This window comes from Meriones unguiculatus, chromosome 9 (assembly GCF_030254825.1).
Source record: "Meriones unguiculatus strain TT.TT164.6M chromosome 9, Bangor_MerUng_6.1, whole genome shotgun sequence".
NCBI classification, from domain to species: Eukaryota; Metazoa; Chordata; class Mammalia; order Rodentia; family Muridae; genus Meriones; species Meriones unguiculatus.
This window is the reverse complement of record NC_083357.1, coordinates 10,842,138-10,867,356: the sequence shown is the minus strand read 5'-3', so window position 1 is coordinate 10,867,356 and position 25,219 is coordinate 10,842,138. Positions and strand designations below refer to the sequence as shown.

The 25,219-nt window shown below is 45.1% G+C and overlaps 1 protein-coding gene across 2 annotated transcripts in view; it reads left to right on the top strand.

Annotated features, from left to right (window-relative positions):
• Wdfy4 (WDFY family member 4) overlaps positions 1-25,219 on the top strand; it is a 228,805-nt gene that overhangs the window by 104,523 nt on the left and 99,063 nt on the right. For both annotated transcript variants that reach the window (XM_021643461.2, XM_021643458.2), the window contains exons 32-39: positions 2,769-2,933; positions 6,063-6,266; positions 6,852-6,966; positions 8,444-8,601; positions 10,498-10,736; positions 13,204-13,325; positions 15,124-15,309; positions 16,832-16,968. In XM_021643461.2, the coding sequence (XP_021499136.2) occupies positions 2,769-2,933; positions 6,063-6,266; positions 6,852-6,966; positions 8,444-8,601; positions 10,498-10,736; positions 13,204-13,325; positions 15,124-15,309; positions 16,832-16,968 (1,326 nt within the window). The remainder of the gene's footprint in view (positions 1-2,768; positions 2,934-6,062; positions 6,267-6,851; positions 6,967-8,443; positions 8,602-10,497; positions 10,737-13,203; positions 13,326-15,123; positions 15,310-16,831; positions 16,969-25,219) is intronic.

Below are 25,219 nucleotides of genomic sequence, written 5' to 3'. Positions count from 1 at the left end.
GTGCATATGTGCAGGCAAGTGCATGCTGTAACATATGTGTGGAGGTTAGAAGATAATGAAGATCTTTCTTGCTGTCCACAACTGCATCTTCCAGACTGACTGGAAGATTGCAGACTGACTCGGAAGCTTCCGGTCTCCTCTCTCTCTGTAGAGTGCTGTACTATAGATGTGTGCCACTGTAGCAGGCTTTTAACATGCACTCGCACACCAAACTCGGGTCAGCAGGTGTGTGCAGCAACTGTCTTTACCTGCTGACGTCTCCCTGACATGCATTTTGTCCTTTTAAAAAATAGCTACTCTTTACTTTTGCCTTAGCCATAGTGTTAAGTGATCATGTGGTTCTGGGTTTTGATCAGTTTCGTGTGATTCTTTGCATGTTTGTAAAGATCTCATTCAACCCTCCTGTTCTTAGTATCAGTGTATTTCCCTGTTCTATTCACAAATTTTCATTTATGGTTTTGTATGAACATTTATAAATGCTGTTGAGCTGAGATTTAATTCCATTGTGTCATTGTGAGGTTTGATATTGGTATTCTACTAGTCTTAAAATAAAATACGGAATTTTCTTTATATTAAAAATGCTAAATTTCCTAGTTCTTATGTTATTTAAATGTAAGTTTCCTGGGTCTATAGCTTTTGACCTGCTTGGAATTTTAGATACTTCTTGACCACTCAGATTGACACTCAAAAAAATAATTTCCCTACTATTCTCTTTCCATAAATGGTTCTGTATAGTCAGCTTTCTCTTACTGTAACAAAACCCCAAGATGATCAACCTACAAAGATAAGACATTTCTTTTGGTTCACATTTTAGAGGCTTCAGCTGGTGAGTAGTTAGTTGCCTTCTTGCCTTGGGGCTGTGAGAATAGTTCACGGTGGGAACGCACGAGGGAGCCAAACTACCCACTTTATGGTCAGGGTACAGAGAAGAACCTGGGGCCCCACAATTCCCTTTCGGGCACATCCCCAATGACTCAAGACAAAGTTTTTAAAGTTTCTAACACCTCCAACAGTGCAAATTTTTAACAAACGGGCTCCACTGGGACATGGCAACTTGTCCCTTCTGATTTATTTCCTGCATGATAGTTTCCACATTCCTACTCTATGGTTTGAGGTTTGTGCTTTCTTTCCACCACAGTTTTTCTATTTTTTAAAAAGAACCTGAAGGCCTGTGGCTTTATTTTAAGAATGCCATCTTGGATATATTGAGCAGTATCCTGATTTATTTATATCACTTTCTAAGACTGTTATATTTGGCATCTTCAATTTTGTTATTTCCCAGAATTCCTGTGGTTACATTTTAAAAGATCTCTTGATTCAGAATCTAAAAGTCCATGTAGCTGAGAATATATATATATATATATATATATATATATATATATATATATTTACATTCTTTATCTTTCCTAAATTATTCATTCTATCTACTGGAGAACTAATATGCAATTAATTTTTAGGATATCTGAGATGTATTTTTTTTACTTGTAGCATAATGAGTCTGTTATCTAACCAATCAATATTATCAAAAATAGAGCAAAAGAAGTGACAACGTAAGTTCATTTAAAACTAAAAAAATGTTGTAAAATATGCTGAAGGAAATGAAAGTATAAGGTTAAACATTATAATGCATTGCAAGCACATTAAATCCACGTGTTACGGATATTAGTTTAACATGCAAATAATGGGGCAAAGCCACTCAATAATTGATCTACTACAACAAACATACCTGTTATGAAGGTGAAATTTGGCAATTTAAGTAGATAATATGCTACACATGGTAAACATTTAGAGGAATGAGAGACAAAGTCTGAAATTTAATCACAAGAAGAACTAACACTTGCCTATGAGTCGTTTGGAGTATGCTGAGTGTCAATTCTGTGAGTTGATATAGCTGTGCAGGGAATGAGCCTAAGCTTGAGGCTGGTCAGTCTGAAGTTCCAGGTGCCTGTTCGGAACAGCGAGAGCTCACACAGTGGCTGAATGTCTTGGCTGGGGTTCTGGTTGACGTCTACATGGGCAGCTGAGTATGTTAGACAAGGGCTGGCTCCAGGAGACGACTGGGGTCACTCAGGACTCAGCAGGAGGAGGCCCAGTTGTGTAGCCTGGACCACAGGAGAGGAGATCACAGTGTGGGAGGAAACTCAAGCCTGGATAGGACACTGCGGATCAACTCCACAGCACAGCGCAGCATAGAGCACAGCACAGCACAGCACAGCACAGCACAATGCATTCCAGGCTCCTGGCTGGCAGGGATAGGCCTCCTCAAGCCCTACTCAGACAAGGTGGGCTCCAGTGTGGTTCAGGGTGGAGTCCCTAGTGGGGAAATTGGCTGTGAGCTGAGGACTGACAGGCACGTTCTGCCCTGAGCCCAGTGTGCTGAGTCCACTAGTGCAGGGATGGTGTAGGGACACAGTGCACTCTCGCAGACCTCCTAGTCTCACTCTCTTTGTCTTTCACCTACTGGGTGTTCTTTGGGAGGGTGAACCTCTCCAGGCCTCTGTGTTTTTAGCTGCAAAACAGAGGTAACTATGAACCTATTCCCTAAGGTTTTAGGGTGAAGGAAGGTGTCTGTGTGTGAAACACTGAGAACAGTGTCTACACCTGTTTTGTGACCAGCCAGCTTAGGCAACTGCCAACAGCATGTCATATGGAGTCTCTGGAAGGTACCGCCCATATTCCAGCTCCTTGACCTCTCAGGAAACCCCTGGTTCTCTGTCAAGCTGCTGTATGCTGTGTCACATGCCATGTCTCACAGAGTGTGCCCTCAGCCCCCTGCAGGCTCGGGAGATAGTGCCTGTGATCAGACAATCCCCAGCAGTATTCTCCAGTTCCTCGGCCTGGTGCACCGCTCCTACCCCCAGGACCCAGCGTGGAGGGCCCCTGACTTCCTCCAGACCTTGGCCATCATCACCTTCCCTCTGGAAAACCAGAAGGTAGGTCTTGTCTTGCTCAGAGATCTCAGGGTGGGCAGCTGTGGACATCATCCTTCCCTGGTGAAGGTCCAATTACCACCCTGCCTCCCAAAGTTAAAACGCACGTTGAGCTGAACACTGAATAAACAACATGGGTAATTTCCTGGATGAGGGGCAGCTCAGGGTCAGTTTCAGCTTCAGAGTCCTGTTTTGTTTTTTGTTGTTGTTGTTGTTTGTTTTTTGAGACAGCATTTCTCTGTGTAGCATTGGCTGTCCTGGAGCTCACTCTGTAGACCAGGCTAGCCTCGGACTCACAGAGATCCACCTGCCTCTGCCTCCCAGGTGCTGGGATTATTGGTTTATGCCACCACCACCCAGCCCAGAGTCCAGTTTTTGTTTGTTTGTCTGTTTGATTTGGATGTTAGAAATCTTATAATGAGATACTTGATGATAGTTCAAGTTCAACACCACCCCTGTGTTAAAAACAAAACAAAACAACTAGTATCCCATGCAGGGGCCTCCTGCCCCTGTGCTATGAACAGAGAACAGGTGGTGCCATTGTCTTTCTTTCCACCTTTTGTTCTTAGTACCTTGCTATCTTCAGGCCTCTTGGACTAGATACAGGTCTTTTCTGGGCAGTGGGTTTGTGAGGGCCCAGCTCAGAGCCAGATGGACCAAGAAGAAAAAGGAAGCAAGGATCCACCTGGGTCTAGAAGACGAGATCTTGAATCTTGACTGCGGGAAGGTTAGAGCAGAGGCTTTGAGGCAGGGAACCAGTCCCAGAAGATCAAAGGTGGGTGAGTCAGCTGTGTGGGCTCCGGTGGCTCCAGGGCATTGGCCAGCTGAATGAAGGCAGGAGGGTGAGACCTGAGGCAGGGGATCAAATGCAGGAAGAAGGGCAGAAATCTATGTTTCCATCCTCACTGTGGTGGATCAGGAAGCAGAGACCCAGAGGGGGCCGTGATGTTTGTTTGCAGTTTGTAACTTTAGCCAGAAGAGCATGTGAGAAGCAGGACCTCTGACCCCTGACCTTTACAGAACTGAGCATGGAGTCGCTGCTCATCACCACATGCTAAAATTGTAGTGGGTGAGTGAGGTGCCCTGAAAGCTCCTTGCAGGGCTGTGTACAACACAGCAGTGCCCATGCTGAGCCTCCCGGGGTACAGGCCTGAATCTGGTGCTTTGCGGAACCCAAGTACCAGATGAAGGCAGTGACAAGAGATTCAGAGAACCAAGTGTCCCTCTGTGTCCCGGGGCTGAGTGCTGGGGTCCTGAGGCCCATCTGGGCAAAGGTTGGCAAGACTGAGGAATGCCACCTCTCCCAGGATTAAAAGGGGAAGTCCTCCAAACCTGTCTCCTCCCCGTTACGGTCAGCTTAAAACAAACAGCTGTCTAGCACCGAGGAGGCCAGCCAGTGCTCCGTATCCGTGGGCTCTGTGTTTGGGAGTGTTACCAGCCTCAGACAGACAGAAATACCTTCAGACACTAACATGTTTCTGTCTGTCCCCAACATGTGCAGATTTTTTTCATTATTATTCCATAAACAATACATGGTAATAGCATTGATGTTACATTAAGCTCTGCCACTCATGTGGCGATGATGAAATTTCAGGGGTGGGGGTGGGGATTTGGGCAGGAACTATGCAAATGTGCTTCCATTTTGTATAACAAGAGTTGAGCATCTGGGGAGTTTGGTATCTTCAGGGGTTCCTAGAATCAATATCCCACAGATGCAAAGGGACAGGATAATTTCGTTTAAATAAAGAGATTAAACATTTTTAAAGAGATTATAAAGACTAGAAGAGGAAAAATGAGAGAGTGATCGCACAATGGTTTGACCAACTCACATAAACTCAAGCAACTCACTAGAAAAGACTGAAAAAGCTGAAAAGACTCAAAGAAGGCACAGCTGGCTGCAGCTGGGTGATACCCACATGCAGGGGCCTAGTGAGATGTGCCAAGCAGGGAGAAGAGTCCTTCAGGCTGCTCCTACCCTTCTCAGTGGGTCTTAGGCAGGGAGCCAGGCCCCTAAAGCCCGTGGCCTGACACTGTGACCCCGGAGCTACCTCAGCCTGTGTCTTGGCCAGGTTTGGCGTCTGCTGAGTTGGGGGATTTTAGCCAAGTGCACTCTGATTCAAGGGGCTTCCTTCACACAGTCGCCTGCTATCCTTGGGGGAAGAGAAGGAGGGAAGGAATGTCACTCCCTCTACAAAGTCATCTCTTCAGACAAGCATCCCAGTGGGCCAAGGACAAGCCATCTTAGCGCTTCTGCTCTAGTTTTGAAGTGCTCTTCATCGTACCTCTCGTCTCAACCCTGCCAGGCCTTTGTTGCACAGACAATTCAACAGAACCTCTTGCAGGTGGCCGGTGGCCAAAAACCTTCCATTTGCTGTGAATTTATATGGCATCTTTCCAGTCGAGGCCGCACGGAGCTAATTAATGCAGTCACCACCTCCCTAGGTGCCATTAAATTCATTTTATGGCTTAATTAAGAATGGCTGCATTAATTTTATGAATGAGCAAAGGGAGGTGCCAACAGACGAAGGCACATGAAAAGTTCACGGGTGGGAGTCAAGAGTCCCTGGCCATGTGTCCTTGGGTTTACTGTTTGGCCTCTTGGCATCCCCATGTTGTCCTGGGCTATCTAGAGGAATGAACCATGCATGTTTTTTTGTTTTTGTTTTTGTTTTGGTTTTTTTTTTTTTTTTTTTTTTTTACAAATCTTTAGTGAGAACCAAAGTGCCAGATGGCTTTGGAGATCTGGGAGAGGGAGATCTTGGAGAGATCCTCTAGCACTGCCTCCCTGTCCTTCTCCAAGGGTGCCGCCTGTCAGCATTAGCAGGGTTGGGACAGGTGGAGGGCTGGGGACTCAGGACAGGAGCTGAATCCCTGAGCTAGAATCGCCATGCCCAGTATGGCATTATAGACCTCCTTGCTGGTTTCTGACTCTGTGGCTCTCAAAGTGAATCTCAGACATCTGTGGCCACCTTACAAGCGGTTTGTCTCCAGGCCAGTCTCATGCCTCAGCAGCAGAGGTATCCACGCTGGAGTGGGGTAGACTGGAAGAGGGTCCTCTCACACTGAATGGTGATATGTGGACAAAGGCTTCCACGCAGGGCCAACCACGCTGCGGTGTCAAATGTCTTCCAGGAGATGATGTCGGAGTCCTCTAGAAACACCAGCAGTCCTGGGGACAATGCTGAAGCCAGCAGTGCTGCTGAGGGGCTCCAGGCTTCTTTCAAATCACATCCGGTTCGGAGGCAGCTGAGAGACTTCATGCAAGTCCTCCTGAGGGAGCTGCTGCTTGGAGTGTCCAGCCCCAAGCAGTGGCTGCCCTTGGAAGTGCTCCTGGAGGTAACTTAGAAGGGCTGTGGGTGGGTGGTGGGAAGTTGGAAGAGACAGACCCTCAGGAGCAGGGAGTGACCAGATGGCACTCCTGGTACAAGCTGGCTATTGAGAGATTGGCCATTACTACTACAGTGACCTGGTGTGGGGCCTGTGAACCTCAGGCCTTGGTGGAGCAACAGATGGATAGATGTGAGGTCCTTAGATGCAGAACCTGAGGCGAGGATTTTGTGGAAGTGATTTGTAAGTGTGTTTTCAGAAGAAGAGGAAGAGAAGGCAGAATTCTGGGACAGAAGCTTGTTTAGAGATGGTCTCAGTTCAGAGATGGTCTCAGTTCTGGTCCCTAGGGGCAATGGCATGCTGTGTCCCAGAGACACATGCCAGGTGGCCATTGGCTGTGAACTCCTCGGACTTGCTTCTTCACCCTGGGAGAAGGGTCACCTCCTGGGTCATCAGAGGACAATGCCTCAGTGCCTCAGAGAAAGGCAGCTCTGGCCAGTCAGCAGCCCATCTTCACCAGTCGGCGAAGAGATTTGGTCACGAGGGGACACGATGACTTAGTGGCTGCCATCTCAGTCCTGGACCATTTTTTAGGCTTCTCCGGATGGCGCCACCAGCCAGCAAAAACGAGACTTCCAGTCTGAAGTCCTGCTTTCCACCATGGACATATTCTATGTCACAAGTGCGGGTAGAATTCCAAACCTAAGGGGTAAGTGGCTTCTGAACTCTTCTCTCTTCCCAATGTTGGGCAGCTCACTGGGACAGCAAGATCTGAGTGTCACCTGGGATGTACGCTTCTGCATGGCTCTTAAGCAAGAGTCTGTTGAAGTTGGAGGGAGAGGGATGACAGTTGCTATTTTTCATGACCAGTCTGTCATAGTTGGGCCATTATGAGTTAGAGATTCTTTCTGTTTTCTGAACCCAAATGAGTGTTCTCTGACTTCATCAGAAACCCAACTCATTTCTTTGGGAATATGATTCTCTGATAACTCTTACCATAGCTCATGACAGAGTCACTGTCCAGCAAACATTTCTTTAATGAAAGGCCTGGATAAAGATGCTGCTGCCATCCTTCAACACTTTAAATCCTCATTCCAGGATAGTTGAGGCTTCTTCTCAAAATCAAGCCCATGTCCCACCAGTGTTTTCTGAGTCACAGACTCCCATGTGACGAAGCTGGCCTCTAGGGTTTTCCCATGCCACACCTTGTGGAAACCTAATTGGTGTCTATCTCTTTGTATCTGGCACAGAGGAGAGGAGGGGACAGTGTAGGCAGAGCGTTGACATGGCAACCCAGTGTTCATCCTGCCTCTGTCTCTGGAAGGCAGTGTGCCTGGGCTGGGGACCTGGGCTGTGCACAGAACAGTCTTAGCTAACTCAGGATGATTCTAGGGATCATCTGAGATCTCCACACAACGAGGTCAACATGCAGCCTGCTGTGTAAATGAGTTTGTCTGTCTGGTTTATATTATGGCTTTTTCCTCAGTTGTCCTAGTTTGCTTTCTCTGCTGGGATAAAAGATTGTGGCCAAAAGCAACTCGAGGAGGAAAAGGTTTGTTTGCCTTACACATCCTGATCACAGTCCATCACCGAAGGAAGTCAAGACACGAACGCAAAAAGCGATATGGAAGAACGCTGCTTACTGGCTTACTCTTCATGGATTTCTCAGTTTGCTTTCTAATGCAGCCCAGGACCTACCACTCTCAGTGGTCTGGGCACTCTCACACCAATCATTAATCAAGAAAACACCCCACTGACTGGCCTATGTGCCAATTTTATGGAACCAATTCCACGATTCATGTTCTCTCATCCCAGATGATTCTAGCTGTGTCAACTTATCTAAAGACTAACCTACACATCAGTCCAACATGACAGGATGGCCTTGGGTCCCTTCTCATCTGCCTTGAACATCCCACTCTCTCATTTTCATGTCAAAGAATCCTCAGAAGAGACATTCTCTTGCTTGACTTCTCATTTCCCCCGATTTATATCACTAACTGGCTTAATTAAGATCAGTTTGCTTTGAATAAGTATGTGTTCTCTGTGTAACCACTAGAGACTCCATCTGCAGAACACTGGGGTATACACATGTCATCAAGGACATGGTCACCTCAAGGGAGTTGTAGACTGTGGGGTGGAGAAGTCCACCAGACTCTAATCGCAGTCTGTCTCTTTACCCCACCCAGGCAGTAAGGAGCCCCAGCCAAACACAGAAGCTGCTACTGTTCCTTCCCTTGCAAACATCTCCTACTTCACCCAGAAGCTGGTCGAGAAGCTGCATAGTGGGATGTTCTCATCAGACCCCAGGCACATCCTTCTCTTCATCATAGAGCACATCATGGTGGTAAGAAGCCATGTCCCAGGGTGGTAAGAAACTTCCTGCTGATGGACTGGGAGTCTTCCTAGTTCAGCTGGATCTTCTGTCCAATAGTTGAAATAGAATCCAAGAGAGATAGAAAAAAAAGGTGGCTCTTTAAAGGGCAGGGCATGCTTGGTAGTCACTGCGTACTGTGGACACACAGTCCTGCTTTCCTGCCTTCTGCATTCCGCACCCACAGCTTTTAGCTGTAGTTTGAGAGGTGCAGATAGGACAATGATGAAAACACAAACCCTAACCATCAGCAGTCTATAAGCAAATGGAGCTCAGCAGAGAAATATGACACTAGCTGTTCTGCTCCAAGGGAACCCATCTAATGAGCTATCCTGACAGAATGAAAAGCTATTCATAATTGACTGGGTCCTGTTGAGCCAAATGGACCTGTGGAGCTAGCTACCTGTGCTAAGGCTCCGTACTCAGGCCCTCTGCAGCCTCCCCTGACTTGTTCATGAAGTAAATAAAGTCCATTGGTTTCCACTCTTTTAGGAAGAGAAAGGCAAAGCCCAGGTCTTCCAGGTGGGCTTGACCCTTGCTGACCCCTAACCACTCTGATCTCAGACTCTCCTCCCTAACGTGAGGTCATCTAATAGTCCTACTTTATGATGTCATGCCATTGAAATGGAGTGGTACATTTAAGTATATAGTGTATATAACATTTAACAATTGATATAATATTTAACAATATGGGACTGTTGTTAACTACTCTTGTAATTAATAATATTGTTGTAATTATTAATAATGTACCTGTTTTAAAACATAGATGTTAACAGCATATTTTCATATACTGGATGTCAGCCACATCACCAGTGTTTCAGAAACCTGAGATTATTGAATCCATTTTCCAAAATGTGGCTGTGGTCAGCTCTTAGCTTCCTCTTCTTTACATGAGTTTCTTCTTGAATTCTGCAAATTGCCTTTATTGATACTTCTCTTCAGTAGAGGCTCAAGGGTGTAGAGATCTAGTAATAGTTCAGATTGTGCCATTTAAGAATATATTCACTCACACTTCCACGCATTTTTTCCAACAAAATCCTCCCAACTATCCTTTCTCCTTTCCTACTCTCCTACTGAATTTTTTCCTCTTTCCATATCCCCCTACTAATTTCATCTCTCTTTTCTTTGTAGCCCACTTTATTTAATTATAGTTCACGTGCATGAGGTCATGGACTACTGAGGAATGTGGCTCCTCATCTCTCAGCAGCAACTGACTGTCTAGACTTCCTCTGGCAGAGATGGGAGCCTTTCAGAGTCCCCCCCCCATCTATGATGGGTGTATGCGGGCCCAGCTTGTGCAGGCCCTGTGCTAGGAGCCACAGCTGCTTTGAGTTCTCATGAGAGATACTCATCATGTCCAGAAGACGTTTCACAGAACTGCCCATCCTCCAGCAGCCTTACAGACTTCCTTTCCCCCTTGTGCTGTTTCCTGTGCCTTTGGAGGGTTGAGCACTCAGTTGCCATGTAGTCTCCTCATACTGATCAGTTGTGAGTCTCTCTGCATTAACTGTTGCTTAGTATACATGCAAGCTTCTCTGACTGTGTAACTATTTCCTCTTCCTCTTCCTCTTCCTCTTCTTCTTCTTCTTCTTCTTCTTCTTCTTCTTCTTCTTCTCCTCCTTCTCCTTCTTTGTTTATTTTATTCAAGATAGGGTTTCTCTGTGTAGCCTTGGCTGTCCTGGACTAGCTTTGTAGACCAGGCTGGCCTCAAACTCACAGAGATCCTCCTGCCTCTGCCTCCCTGAGGCATGCATCACCTTGCCCAGCTTCAGCGTAACTTCTCGATAGCATTGTTTCTGTGGTAAACTGGGTCAGTGTGTAAAACTGAACTGTTCGTGAGTATGTGCGTGTCTTATTTTGGTGGTGCAGGTCATCGAGAACCCATCTTCCCAAAAGGACACTGTCATGAGTGCGTTGTACAGCGGTTTGAACAAAGTGATCCTGCACTGCCTCTCCAAGCCCCAGCAGTCCCTGTCTGAGTGCCTCGGCCTCCTCAGCATCCTGGACTTCCTCCAGGAGCACTGGGACATCATCTTTGCCACTTTCAATTCCAATGTCAACTTCCTCCTGTGCCTCATGCATTGTCTTTTGCTGTTGAACTCGAGGAGGTAAGAAGGAGGCCTCCTGCTCTGTGCCAGCGGTCAGTGCAGAAAAGCAAGTCACAGAAGGGAAGGCTATATGGTGGAGGGCAATTTTTGTGAAAGAAGCTTTCTGTTTAGCTGGATAGCTGCAGTTGTGTGTGGGGCTTGATAGCCAAGCCCTCCCCAAGTCCATGTGACTGAGCAACTAGAGGCACCAAAAAAATAATAATAATTTACCTCATTTCCACAATTCTAAGACATTTAATTGATTTCATTTTTTTTGAGGCAGAAGATGCAAACATTAAGTGTAAACATTGATTTTTTTATATAGCCATATTTCAGAAACATTAATATTTGATAAATGCAACCTTAGTGTGGAAAAAAATCATAATTCAATGTACCATAGAAGTGAGGAATAATTTTCTTCACAGAAAACTATACACAAATATGTATGGAGTTCAGAATACCAACAAACACGCTTGTCTAGGAAACACTGACCAACTGCTGCTGAATAAGCCCCTGTTCTGGAAACCCCATTGAATCTATGGGGCTTGACCTTTTGTGTGTTCGGCTCATCTTCCTGCCCATTTAGGTTGAAGGCATCTATTCTTTCACCGGAAGTGCTTGGGACCAGATGTGTTTTATATTTTGGATTCTTAAAAATTTTTGTAGTATTTGTATATCTGTCTATCTATATCTACACACACACACACACACACACACACACACACACACACGCACACGCACACGCACACGCACACACACACAGGCTATACATGTATATGAAAATGAAATATATTGAGGTTAGTTCCTAGAAGTAAACATCACGCTTATTTATTTCAAATATACCTTACATGTATGGCCTGAAGTAATTTTGTCCACTATGTCTAATGCATGTTTGTTTCTCTTGGTAACCACACATGGGGTCAAGTAGGGAGTTTTCCACTCACAGTGTCATTTTGTTTTGAAAAGCTTCAGATTCTGGAATCTTTTGAACCCCGACTTCCAGGCTAGGGATGCTTGGCTATACTGTGCTTGTGTATGGGCCTTCTCATCAAGAGAGCAGCGTTGAGAAAGAAGACAGTAGGATGTTTGAGACTTCCTCCTGTCTGTTGAGACAGGATCTCTCGATGTAGAACAGCTACCTCACACTCACAGCAATCCTCCTGCTCCAACCTCTAGAGTACTATATTGACACCAGTAATGCCTAGTTTCCCACTCTTTCTCCCTGTCTGAGGTTTATTTTTGAGAAGTAGCTTAGTCTGACCTCAAACTTGCTATGTGGCTGAGGTTGGCCTTGAACTCCTGATCTTGTTGCCTCTACCGCTAGGGTCCTGTGATTATTTGCATCAACCACCATGACCAAGGTGACCTTTCTTGATCATATTTATACCAATATAAATTATAAGTTTAATTATTTGAATAAAAAGATCTCTGTAAATCCTGAAGCTATTCTTGTTGAACATCAGTTATCACTGGTGCTGATTCAGCTTAACACTCTCTAGAAAGCCAATCATATGCAAGGTTATTGTGCCAGTCCTCAGGAGGTTAAAGCAGCAAGATCATGAGTTCAAGGCCAGCAAGGATGAAATAAAGGTCTTGGGAAGCCCAGGAGAAGCTTCCCCTCCAGAGCAGACACTTATCCCTCCATTTTTTTTAATTTGAAAAACATCCATTTTCAGCATATGGTTAAGTCTAGAAGCTTTCCCTTGTCTCTTTATGTGGTAGCCCAAGTGAGAGGACCAGAATTCCCTTTTGCATATTGAAAATGGCATCCTCTTCAGGACTCTCTATAGAACATTTTATTCTCTAAATTTCAGCAATGGTCTTTTTTGTATGTAGGACAATTTTTATTTCTATGTTTGCTATTTTAGATTTTATCTACAGGTTGTAATTATTTTTTTTTCCACTCAGAAGGCTGAGCAGAGCCTCTGGAGAAAAACATGTGGCACTAATGTGAATGGGGCTACCACAGCCTATGGCTGCTGGAGAGTCCAGTCTATGAACCACTGGGCTCCCTTTAGAACTGGATGTATCTAGTGTGGGTCCCTGACAAAATTAAAATATGAAACGTGCATTTAAGACTGTCTGCTGTTTTCAAGATGCTAATAACAGAGTCATTCACAGTGTAGGACCCTGTGTAGTTACATGCCCTGGAAACTAGCCCTGGCTATGGGATGACATCAAGGTCCAATAGAGGGCCAGTGCTGATGACATGGCAGAGACACTAAGAGATGAGTCATTAGCTCTGCTGGAGGTGCAAGTAGGATTTCACAAGCTAGGGCAACCTATAATGATAAGGCATTTTTTTTTCCTGCTTCCTGGAAAACCGTTGTTCAGTATCATCCATGGACTCCATCATGGTGTGTGTCCTTTAAAATGACTCTGCATACTTTTCTATGTTGCTATGTCCTGAGTTTAAGGGGTGGCTTCTTACAAAAAGAACAGTCCTGAGGAAACTTGCATTTACAGTGGAGTTGTTCTTGTTTTCTAGTTATCCTGAAGGTTTTGGGCTGGAGCCCAAGCCCAGAATTACTCCTTATCATCAAGTCTTCCTTTCTCCAGTTGAAGAAGTGAAAGATAAGAAGGAAGAAGATCTCCCAAGTTTGAGTGATGGTACATTCTGCTAGGTTCCTGTGTGGGGTTGGGGCAGAAAGCAACAGCTGCAGTATTGCATTCTTCTGTTGATCTTTCCCAAGTGACGTAAGCAATTAATGTGAAGGAAAATCCCAGAGGTCAGGAGCAACTGTAGAACATTCTAGAAGGGGGTGGGAAAGCACAGCAAACTGAGACGAGAGGCAAGTGATCTATATAGGCTTGAGACAGGATCGAAAGGAATGTATGAGGGGATACATATATAACTGGAGGGTGGAGGCATGGATGAGAGGATGGAGGAGTGGGTGGGAGGACGGATGGGGTGATGGAGGTAAACAAGGTAAGATAGAAGAATGGATAAAACGACGGAGAAAAACCTTGTCTTACTTCAATCCCTTGGATCCTCACTCTTAAGTTGAAACATACATGCCATCTCAATTAGTTCAAACCAGTACCAGTACTGTCAGCTTTGTTCCACAGAATTTTCAGTTTATATAAAACACACACACACACACACACACACTAATGCACTCACTCACACCAATCTCATCCATGTGTTTAAGGACTGCAATCTATCTTGATTGAGAGGTCCAAGCTTCTGCTGCTTGATATGAAGTCTGTTCCAACTTGACACCTTGTGATATAAAATATCAGGATGAGCACATCTGGGCTACAGTCAGAGAGACTCCTAAGCCTTTCCAATTTCAGAAGTCTGTGGCTTTAAACTCCATACTGAAACAGGGTCATTTATAGCATGCATAGCCATACTCTCGAATTTGGTAGAGGTGGGAAAGTTGCCCATCCATGTAGGATAGCAAAAAAGACCCTAGGCCTGGATAGGAGCTCTGTCAGCAACATGCTTACTGAATAAGCACAAGGATATGAGTTCTGATCCCTACTGATCATGTACAAAGCAGACCACAGTGGCAAACACCTGGATCCCAGCATGGGGGAGGGACACACGAGGATCCGGGAGCTCATTGGCTAACCAGTCTAGCCAAGCCAGTAAGCGGATTCAGGGTCAGCCAAAGTAAGGTAGATAGTGATAAAAAGACATCTAATACTGGTCCCTGGCCTCCACATATTCATATGTCTGGATATACCTGTACACATGCTCACAGAGAGGGACAGGGAGGAAAAGGGAGAGAAAGAGGGAAGAGAAGAAAAGGGAGAGGGAGAGGGAGAGGGAGAGATAGAGGGCGAGGAAGAGAGAGATACTCTAGCTTATCTTCAAAGAGGAGCCAGTAACTTAAGACTGGAGGAAGTTCAGACAGTTCAAGGGACTGGAGACTTTGGTGTCCCAGACAGAGCTAGCTGGCCTGTATATGTGTCTAGGTAACCCAGGGCACTAGAAGGGCAGAGTCTGAGAAGCAGATTCACTGTGAGGAAAGATAACTGGTCCACCTGGGCATAACCTTGCGTTTGGGCTCCATTCTCCACTGAGACCAGCATGTCTAGGAAGGTTGGGAGGCATTTCTTAAAATAACCCTTTAGCTACTGAGGAGTCACAGAAGGGATGCCAATAGTATCAGACAAAATTGGGGATTGGAAAGAGACTCCTTGATCCCTTGATCTCATTTTCTAGATTTGTGCATGAAAGGCAGGTAGGACTTAGTGGGGGGGTTAGTTAGACATGGGAAAAAGGAAGAAGCCATCTTACATGGATGTTGGTAGCTTTGGCTCTACACATACTGACTTCTGGGGGAGCAAGCAAGGTTGAGGTGATCATGAAGACATCAAGAGTGTCTTGTGTCTTGTGGCCCTCTCGACCCTGTGTGGGGAAGGCCACCTTCACAGCGTTGTGTACTCTTTTTGTTAGTCCAGCACAACATCCAGAAGTCGGCGCGGACACTCTGGCAGCAGCTGGTGGCACAGAGGCGACAGACACTGGAGGATGCCTTCAAGATTGATCTCTCTGTGAAGGCTGGGGAAAGTGAAGTGAAGATGGAAGAGATTACCCCTCTCTGGGAGGAGACGATGCTCAGAGCCTGGCAGCATTACTTAGGTCTCTGTCCACTCAAATCAATGAAAACTCAAAGAATGAAAACTCCTGGGTCTTATAAAACCAGATCTTCCAAGGGTCCATTCAGGGCCGGCACCCTTTCTCCTCAGGGTTTTATCCAGAGACAGGGCCTTTTCTGTTTCATACCTTTTGCGGGTATGGTTTTCATCACTGACAGATTTCTTCTTGGTTCTCACAAAGAATGTGTGCTGTGTTTGCCTGCTGGGGAGAAGGAAGGCTGGAAGTACCAGACAAGCTGGCAGCTTGCAACAGTCTCTCAGAGGGACTATTGGTCACTTGTTCAGGGCTCTGGCTACGGCTTGAAAGATTGGAGCACTAGCTCTGGCCCTGATGATCACCTGTCAGCTTTGAAATTTTGCCCCCAGCTACACAGCAGCCTGGAGCCTCAGTCTATGTGCTGTCACCTCATGAAATGAATGACCGTTCTTAAAGTATTAGCATAGGAGTGACCAAATATTTCACTTTCATAGTTAGCAGCTCAGCAATGAGATCTTAATTTTGCTTGTAGGGGATTGACATTCAAAATTAATATCCTTTTTCAAAGCCTTTCCACATGACAAAAGTTTACAGCATCTCAAGTGATAGGTGTTTGCATGTCTGTTCTCTTATTGTCCTTATCTAACTGGCTTTCCAAATCGTCCTGGAAGATATGTGTGCATATGTCTGTCTTAGTCCATTTGTGCTTCTTGAATAAAAAGTATAAGTTTAATAGAAGTTCAGTTTTGTAGAGTTCTAAAAAGTAGGAAATCCAAGATCTGGGTGTCTGGTAAGGGATCTGTCCGCTTTCAAGTCAGGCCTTATTGTGATCCTCCAAGGCATGGAAGGACAGAGAAAGCTTGAGCCAGTTTCCTTCAGCCCCTTTATTGGGCATGAATCCATCCACAAGGACAAAGCCTTATGACTTTGTCGCTTCCCCAAAGACCCTTCCTAGCATCACAGTAGGGATATTACAACATGAATTTTGGAGGGGACATACTCAACCTGTAGCAGCACATTCACATCTAATTTGGAGTCACAATATCACGCCAGCGAGAAGCGCAATGAGGTAAAACACTTATGCCCATGCAGATATAAAGGGATACAATGCCGAGATTGACTCTGAAGCTCTCTTTGGATAGCAGTCATGTACTGAACACTTTAAATGTTCCAGGTCCTTTAAGTACATTATTTTAGGCCGCTCTGATGACACCCAGTGGGTCTGAATTCTTCCATCTCCATTTCATACTATGAGAACACTGAAGTTTGGTAGCTCTGGGAAGTAACCATATGTCCTTATGTCTTATGGAGTCAGGAGTTTGGACTGAGTCTAGGGTCCCACAGGCCATATACATTTCTTAGTAGAAGGAACATCTAAAGATGCCAGTGTGAGCCTATAGCATGAGCTGCTTCTCTTTGGCAGAAGACATGCAGCATCCAGTCCCTACAGAGTCCTTTGCCAGCTGTGGAAATGGCGTGTGCTCTTCTGTCAACTTCAGTTTTGACAGTTTCCTATTTCCTCCCACAGCATCTGAGAAGAAGTCACTGGCCAGTCGCTCAGGTATCACATACCAAAGCAAAGGGACCCGGTGGAGTGGGAGTCTGTCCTCAGCCATGAGACTGATGCCAGGGCGGCAGGCCAAGGACCCTGAGTACAGAGCAGAGGTGAGTCTAGACGCCTTGTCCTGGGAGAGGTCTCAGGCATCTCCAACCCCAGTTGTGATGTCACCTCTCTGCTCTCTGCCACTGGGTATCAAATTCCACGATCTCTGAGTGCTTGAGGATGGGCATGTGGCTTTCCAGTTGGGGCTATGTGTAAAAAAGCCAAGTCTAAAGCTGGTTTTAACTGGCAACAAGATGAGGTGTTCTTGGCACACCTACATTTTAAAAACGAAATTCATTTTAAAACAAGGAGAACAGGTTTCAAATTTTGAAATCAAGTACACTTTCTTACACTGCTCGCCCAGTTGGAATAGGCACAGAACGAGCCACAGGCACCGATACTAAAGAATGGGCATGGAAGGTTCTGGAAGGAGGGAATAGACGGCTCCCCCATTTCACACTGCATTGAAACTCAGCAGCCTTCAGACCCCACATCCATCACTCATCTCCACGAGCTGCCTTTGTCATTACCAGAAGGCACGGTTCTCAGGTACATATGTACACTGTGATGTCATAAGATAAGAGCATCAACTATTTGCCCTGGGGTCTGTTTAATTATTTTTAAAAATTAATTTTGATTATTACAGCTGATTACACCTCAGTGAGCAATGTAATTGATATTTTCTAATGTATCCCAAGGAACATTTTGTATAACACGCTTTTTGTTGTTGAAGGTTAAAGACTCCGTTATTGGTTTTTCCCTAAATATGCCCACATCATTAGTCCCTCCAGTGAGGAGGTCGCCATCTGGAAAAAGCAGCATGGAGATATTATTCAGGCACGAGTGCATGAAATTGGTGTTTTCGCATCTTCTGTCTCTCTTCTGGAAAGAAGAGGCTTGTAATTAAAGGAGTTGGTACTGAAGGAAGCATTATTCATTCGGTGTTGTTCCTTATCATGTCAGTGCTGACAGCTCTATAGCACTGATAAATTGTTCCTGGGAGTGAGACATATGAGGTAGAATTCATCATTTCTCGTACCTCTTTCCCTCTTCAGGAGAATATGTGCTCTTCCTGACATGGAAGCTGAGATTTGAGTCCAGGCTGGTTTCATAGATGTCACTTATTTTGATAGATGTTATTTCTTCCCCCTGGGCCCATCACAGTCCCTTTTGGGATCCAATCAGGGTGTCATCATTTCTAGCATGGTGAAGGCCTTGAGAGTTGGATAGAGTCTAGAGACTTGGCACAACCAAGTCACTGGACCCCCAAGAGTCAGCTCAGGGTATTCTGGAAGCCACTTAATCGTGTCCACTGTCTGCTTGGAGAATTTTGGGTGATATTCTGGTCAGCCATTTTTCTCCACAGCAGGGGATATTGCTTTCCTGCCCACTTGACTTCAGATGTCCTTGTTTCAGCTGAGAAGCTGCCTTTCCACCTGGCATAAGAAAGATTCATTTTGGTTGGTGGTTTCCAAGAGTTCATCCCATGGTGCTTTGGTCCATATGCTTAGGCAGAACACCATGGTAGGCAAGGATGTGAGACAAGGATAGACTTCATCTCCTAAAGTTTCTAAAACTTCCTTAAATAATGACACCAGCTGACGACCAAGCACTTGCCACAGTGAGCCTACGAGGGACAGTTTGTGTTCAAACTTCATCAGTAAACAAATACCACTCTTTTTTTTTTGGCAGATGCACTGTCATGGCATATAGCATTCATTTATATCATGGGAAGTCAGGTGAGGGTCAGGTAAACAGGAATGCTCTGTATTGTCTCCACAGTTCTAGAGATCTAAAGTTATTCCAAGATACACAGCAAAACACCATCTACAGACATACATGGAAAGAAAAGCATTGGGAAGTGGAAAAGCACCCTGGACCCTGGGAGACACTGGGGATGCGTGCAAGGGAGGTTACTTTAGGTTGGATGCAAGAAGGAGAGAGGCTTGGCAGGCAGTGTAGGGCAGAAGCACCAGGCAGCAAAAGCCCAAGGGTACTAGCAGGAGCAAGACAGGGACCAGTGTCAGATAAGGTGCAAACGATCATGCTGGATGTATCCATATGTGCAAGGTTGAACAAGGGTGTGTGGTGGGGTCTTGTTCATGCACAGGTTAAGGGTGATGGTTCCAAGGCAAGAGGGTGTCCAGGGGGTGTCCATTGTTTAAGTAGGAAAGGACACAGCAGCAGTGGTTGAAGTATCCAACGTCAAAGAATGCAGGAAACTTCTGCTACCCAAGGCTGAAGACAAAGCCTGCCAAGGCCAGAGGAAATAACGGAGAAGAGAGAAAGTCTGGCATGTGAAAGGAGTGAGTACAGCTTAGAAGAATCTGTTGGCAGTGAGAAAGGTGACAGTCAGAGGATGGGAGGGGTCCTTAAAGAGGCTGGAGTTCATCTGAATACATACATCTACCAATTCATGTCTTTTTGGGTGGACTATGAGCAGGACTTCACCTTGCTTGTCTCTGGGAAACCACACACACTGTCTACCTGTGCATAGGTACCTGTGCAAGCATCCACCAGCCCTGTAGAAGGAAGGAGACCATCTTCTAGTTTCCCGTCAACGCTCTAGCAGGAGAAGGGCGCTCCACAAAGTGCTGACCCTGTGCCTACCACATTTCCACTGAGACACAGCTGCCCCCACTTCTAGTTGCTGTTTTCAATAGCATAGTGAATGCTGAAACCGACTTGTGTAGGGAAAGACGGGCTGTGTGAAGTTTTCACCGGAGTTGCTAAAATACCAAAGATGAGCTTTTTTGTGCAACATTCATACATGTGCTTTGCCACGACCAGAAGAGCATTTGAATTTGCTCTAAGTGCATTCAGGGTCCTCTAAAGATTGTCCTTGTCCACATATGCCACTTGTATCAGGATCCCCACAAACATCACCAGTAGCCGTTCTTGGGGGCCTTGGATAATCTGCCACTCAGAGTGCATCTCCTATCATCTCTGTCCCTGATCCGTAGATAATGTCTCCCTTGGAGCAGCCTTACCTATAACCAAGGACAAGATGCAGCAACCTCACCCCCCCAAAATCAGTGGCAGCTCCATTGAGGGACACTCTTGCTAATGTCCTTAGCAAAGGAAATGACACTCGTGATGATCTATCTACTCTAAACACTTTCCTCCTCACTTCTTCATGGAAAACTTCAAACATTCACACAAGCAAAGGGAACAATGCTAATGAGTCTCTGGCCTCAATCCATCACTTCTAGCTCTTTCTCCTCCCTGCCACCCCACTTTCCCTACATTTTAAAATGTTTGTGTGCACTTACCTTCTCCTTAAAGAAGTCACGAAACTAAAAAAGTAGTTGTGGAAGAGAGAGTGGGTGAACAGAACTGGAGGGTGTGAAGGTGTGGCTCATGGGTTCCTTGCTGTCATATTTATTCTCGTGCCCTCCTGATCAGGGCTGAGGACTCTCCTGCTGAGGCTGAGCATGAAGGAGGAATGCAGTCTGCTGGTGACAGCTCAATCTTCTAGGTTAAAGCCTCGGCACCTCTGTAGCTAGGAGAGAAAGTACTGGAGGCAAGCCTCAGTCTTCAAACTTCTGATCTCGAGAGTCCAGGGTTAGACCAGATTTCTCAAAAACAGCTAGAATGGGCTTTGAAATAAAGTGCATTATAGTGTAGGGAGTAAAGCTGAGAAGGAAAAGGCAATTAGCAGAGCAAGTCAGTGCTTTCAGATGTTCAGTGTGTAAAGAGCCAGAGGCAGAGGTGTTGAAGAGCTTGATGAAAAAATTGCGAGAACTGGAAACCCACAGGGCTGTCCCAGTGAGAACTGGAAACCCACAGGGCTGTCCCACCGAATAGTATTACGTATATCAAACATAGAGCAAATGCAGTCTAAGGGTTGTGGACAAGTTAGGATTTCCACAAAACGCAAGCATGACTTGATGGATGTTTTCTTGGAGCAGGTAGTCTAAAGTTGGGAGAAAATTAAAACACACCAGGACTTCTAAAGTGGAGGTGCAGAAGATCTAGAGAGAGAGGTGACTTTGGTGACAAGTGCTCACTGGAATGTAGAAGAGGAAATGCTCACGCTGTGCCCACAAGTCAGGAGATGTGTAGGATACTGGAAGCCAGAGAACAGCCATTGAAAACTTGAACATACAGATGCTCTGAGGAATGACTGGAAAACTTGGTTGTGGGGGAAAACATTGAGAGCATGCAATTAAATAGGGCTATCTGTTAAGGAGTAAAACCATCCACAAAGAAATGTGTGTTGTTTTTTTGTTTGTTTGTTTGTTTGTTTGTTTGTTTTTGATGTTTTAGTGGTATAAACACCATTACTAAGACCTGGCAAATGGGATCTTGGTTTCCTTAATTGTGGTGGGCAGCACTGTCGAGGATTCATTCTGATAGCAGATGGTAGGACCTGCTGTCATGGAGACAGTACATATGAGACCAAGTCATCTCACGAACAAGACAAGGAAATTTCATTTATGGGGACTTGAACCAAAGAAACCCAGAAATGGCCAGAGGTGGCCCGGCTGCTCTTTTGAACAAAGAAACGGAAAGCTTTTAGTTGATTTGAGGGTGAGGCTAAAATTTGGTAATTTTCCAGTGGTCGTGGGCATATTTTCAAAAGGTTTGGCTTGGTATGTGTGTGAGTGCATGCATGTGTGTGTGTGTGTTTGTGTGTGTGTGTGTATGTGTGTGTGTGTGTAGGTATAGCATACTGACCTTAGGGGTTGTAAGCTTCTTTGCAATGCCTTCACCTAGAACTTTGGAGTCTCTCCTGTTGGTAGTGTGGGCACCTTACAGGGACACCCTTATAAAGCCCAACAAGAATACAGGACGTTCAGTGCTTGTGTCCAGGACTACAGATACCGCCGAGTCCCTGAGTCCCCTCTGTTGCCAATGTAGCCATCTTGCATAAATGTGCTGGTCTGGACCTTGCCATATGACTGAGCAACTGTAGGTGTCTGAGCTGAGAAAGAACAAGTGTAGAAGAAGCAAGTGCCAGATCCAACAGGGGAACAGACTAAGCTCCCTCTGTGTGGAAATGGGTGACTTGTTTCTTAGATGCACGGCAGGCTGCAGGTTGTTGCTGGTGTGGCCCAGCACACTGTTTGCAGACCACTTTCCCCGAGGAGATGGAGTGCATGAGCAGTGATGCAGTTGCCTATGGCCATGATCAAGGAGCTTGCATGTACAGGTGCTGGGCTTTTCAGGACTGACAGCTCAGGGGTTCACGCCAGCATCAGCACCAGCGTGCACAGGCTGTGGTGCCGTGGCATCAGGATGACTACGATGCCTCTAGACAATGGGGATCTGGCTGTTCCATTATCATTTTACAACCAATGTCCTACCCGGAGTCGTTTTACTCTAGCACACATCTGTAGCTGTAGTTTATTACAACAGACCTCTGTCAACAGCGGCAGCAGCCCCACCATGGTGTCAGCACCCAGAATACTGGGAAGATCAACAGTAGGCTGAGCGACGGCGCTGACTGGCCTCTTTCCTCCCCATTTTAAGTTTTACTTGTCACCGTTTATCATAAGCCGGTTACAGGAATTTGAAAAATAGGCGTAAATGAACAAAAGCAAACACTGATACCTTTAATGATGTTTCTTCACTGAGTACATCATTTGTGAGACATCTTTATCTTCATAATAGAAGGATAATTAACATCACTAATTATCTAATTAAGTTCATTAAGCATCCACCAACAGTGCACCGTGAAGTTGACATTATGCTCCACTGTCAACAAATGCCTTTGATTTCTTAGGAAGTAATTAAAATGTAAATTAGCATGCAATTATATGCACAGGGGAAGTTTTGAATCAGATCTTCATTTCAAAACTGCTTAGAGCAACATCGTTTTTATTTTTTTCTTCTTCTTCAATAAAAAGAATCATTTTGCTATTAGCAGTGAGTATTAAGGCTGCTGTTGTGCTGTTCCATGTTTGAATTACAGCAAGGACCGTGCACCATGACACTCGGCTATGTGTTGAGAGATTTATTCTGTGCACAGCGATTTTTTTTGAGGGGGGAGTCATTTCATTTAACGTATTTGCTTATCGTTGCGCTCTTGATGCTAAAAATATTACAACTGATTCTTTTCTTGAAAAATGTCCATAATTCGTATTCTAAATTCTCTAACCAAGCTTAGTTTTTGAAGACATTTTCGGGCCAACATGTATTTTAAAAGATTTATTTCTTGTATTTTAAGCGCCTGAGTGTACATATGTGAGTACAATATGAGTGTGCAGAAAGCATGGAAGCCAGAAGAGGGTGTGGGATCCCCTGCAACTGTAGTTACAGGCGCCTTGTTAGCTGCCCACGATGGGTACTGAGAACCCAAGTCAGGTCCTCTTTATAGGCAGCAAATGCTCTTAACATCTGAGACGTCTTTTTAATCCTATTTTTACGTATCCTTTCTGTCAGTTATGTTTGGGGACTGTAACTAGTGTTTGGAGGAAAGCAGGCTACAATAGTTCTTCTGCCTACTCAGGGACAAGAGAGTACACTCATGAAACATGTGATCCGGTGGTTCTTGGTTCCGAGCTTACATTCTCCTGCTTTCTTTGGGTAGCCTGTGGTTTCCAGTGCAATATTAGAACGGAAAAGAGCTGACGGTAGGACTGAAATCAGAAACCTCCTGAGATTTCTGAACCATCATGGTGTCCCAGACACCTGATGGAGGAAAAGCTCCCCAAGAAAGAAACCTCTTTATCCAAAACGCCAAAACTTTCATCATTGGGGTGATTGACATTAGATCCTGGAATGTCTATCTCCTAATACAGCAGAAGGTCCAGGGTACCTGATATCCTCTCTGTTATCTTTGTACACGAATTTCTGTACCATTTGAGGATTCAGTTGAAGCCATCGGATTCATTGGTGTGGAGTCTCTCATTCTGATATTAGATTGCTTCGACCTCTTCTTGGATGATGACGATTCCAAAGCTGGATATGCTGGATTCAGACCTTTCCATTTTAAGTGGATTTCAGATGAAGGCACAGAGCACAGGGGCCTGAGGCTGTTTTGTTCCCATAAAAGGTTCAAGGCCATGGCATGGCTGTGACTAGAGCCCACTGAAGCACTGACTGCCCATCACTGTGTGTGTAGACCTGGTAGTTGAAGCAGAGTGGCTGGTTTTCTAGTGTTCATGGTGTCATTAAATGCATATTGAATGACAGCGACCCTGACATGGCTGGCCAGCATGAACAAAGAGCATCACTGTCCAGGGTTCTGATCTGCATCCAAGGGTTCCACAGAGACAAGATGCAGTCTATCTCTGGCACATGTTCTGACTTCTCCCTGCACTCTGCAGAAAGCTGTGAGCTATGCGCTACCTACCATGCACTTAATGAAGGATGGCTTACTTTCATATATCCATTCAAGGCAGATTCTCCTTAGCTCATTCATTAAGCAGACATTGATTAGCCAGCAAGACTCAAAACTGACCAGGGAATTTGCAGCCAAAATCAGATAATGCCGATCTGATGTGCTTACCCAATATGACTTTATGTACCATGATTTTGTCTTGATTTACTCTTAAAACTTCTCTTCCTATACCCTGTCTCATTCACCATGTAAGCTTGTAAACTTCACCAACTAAATAATCAGCATTAGCGTAGCTTCCCCGGTAACAACTGCTTGCCGTCTTCTTCGTGGTTGCTCATATTCACCCTTGTCTGGTCTGTATCTTTGCTCAGATAACTGTCATGGTACCCCATGGACTCTGAAGGAACTCATCTCTTCGGGTATTCTCTCAATCATTAGCCTTTCACAAACACAGGGCAAGAGTGCAAAGCCATTAAAGGGAGCAGGCACAAAGGCAATGCATTAGTCAGTGGCTCGTTCTCTACCTGCAGACATCACTGCGTATTGAAGAGTGTATCCTTTCTAAATCATCCTTGTAGTAAGATTTTGAAAATCAAAATACTTGAAATTATTTGGTCTTACCATGCCTAAAATCCTTTTGAAAACTGAATGCGGCCCTTGAAAGGATAATCAGTACCAGAGATCGCTCTAAGGTTCTGAAGTTTGCACATGAACTTCCTTATAACCTTAAAACCTGAAAACTGGAGTTATGTTTGGAGCTAAGTGACCTCATCCGAGGAAATTAGGCTTTATGAATTTTGGGGTGGGGTGACATACATTTTTGTTGATTTCTCTAAATTCAAATTTTCAAAACTTAAATGTATTCATCAAAGCAAAAAAAAAAAAAAGCTTTATTGTTCCCAAAGACAGAAGTGTCCCCAACTATATAAATGATAGAGCGGCAGATGGTCGTGGAGTGGAGAATCAGGCTGAGGCCCTCCTGAGGCGTTGCTGCCATTCACAACCCGCTAGACGCCCCGCTAGCA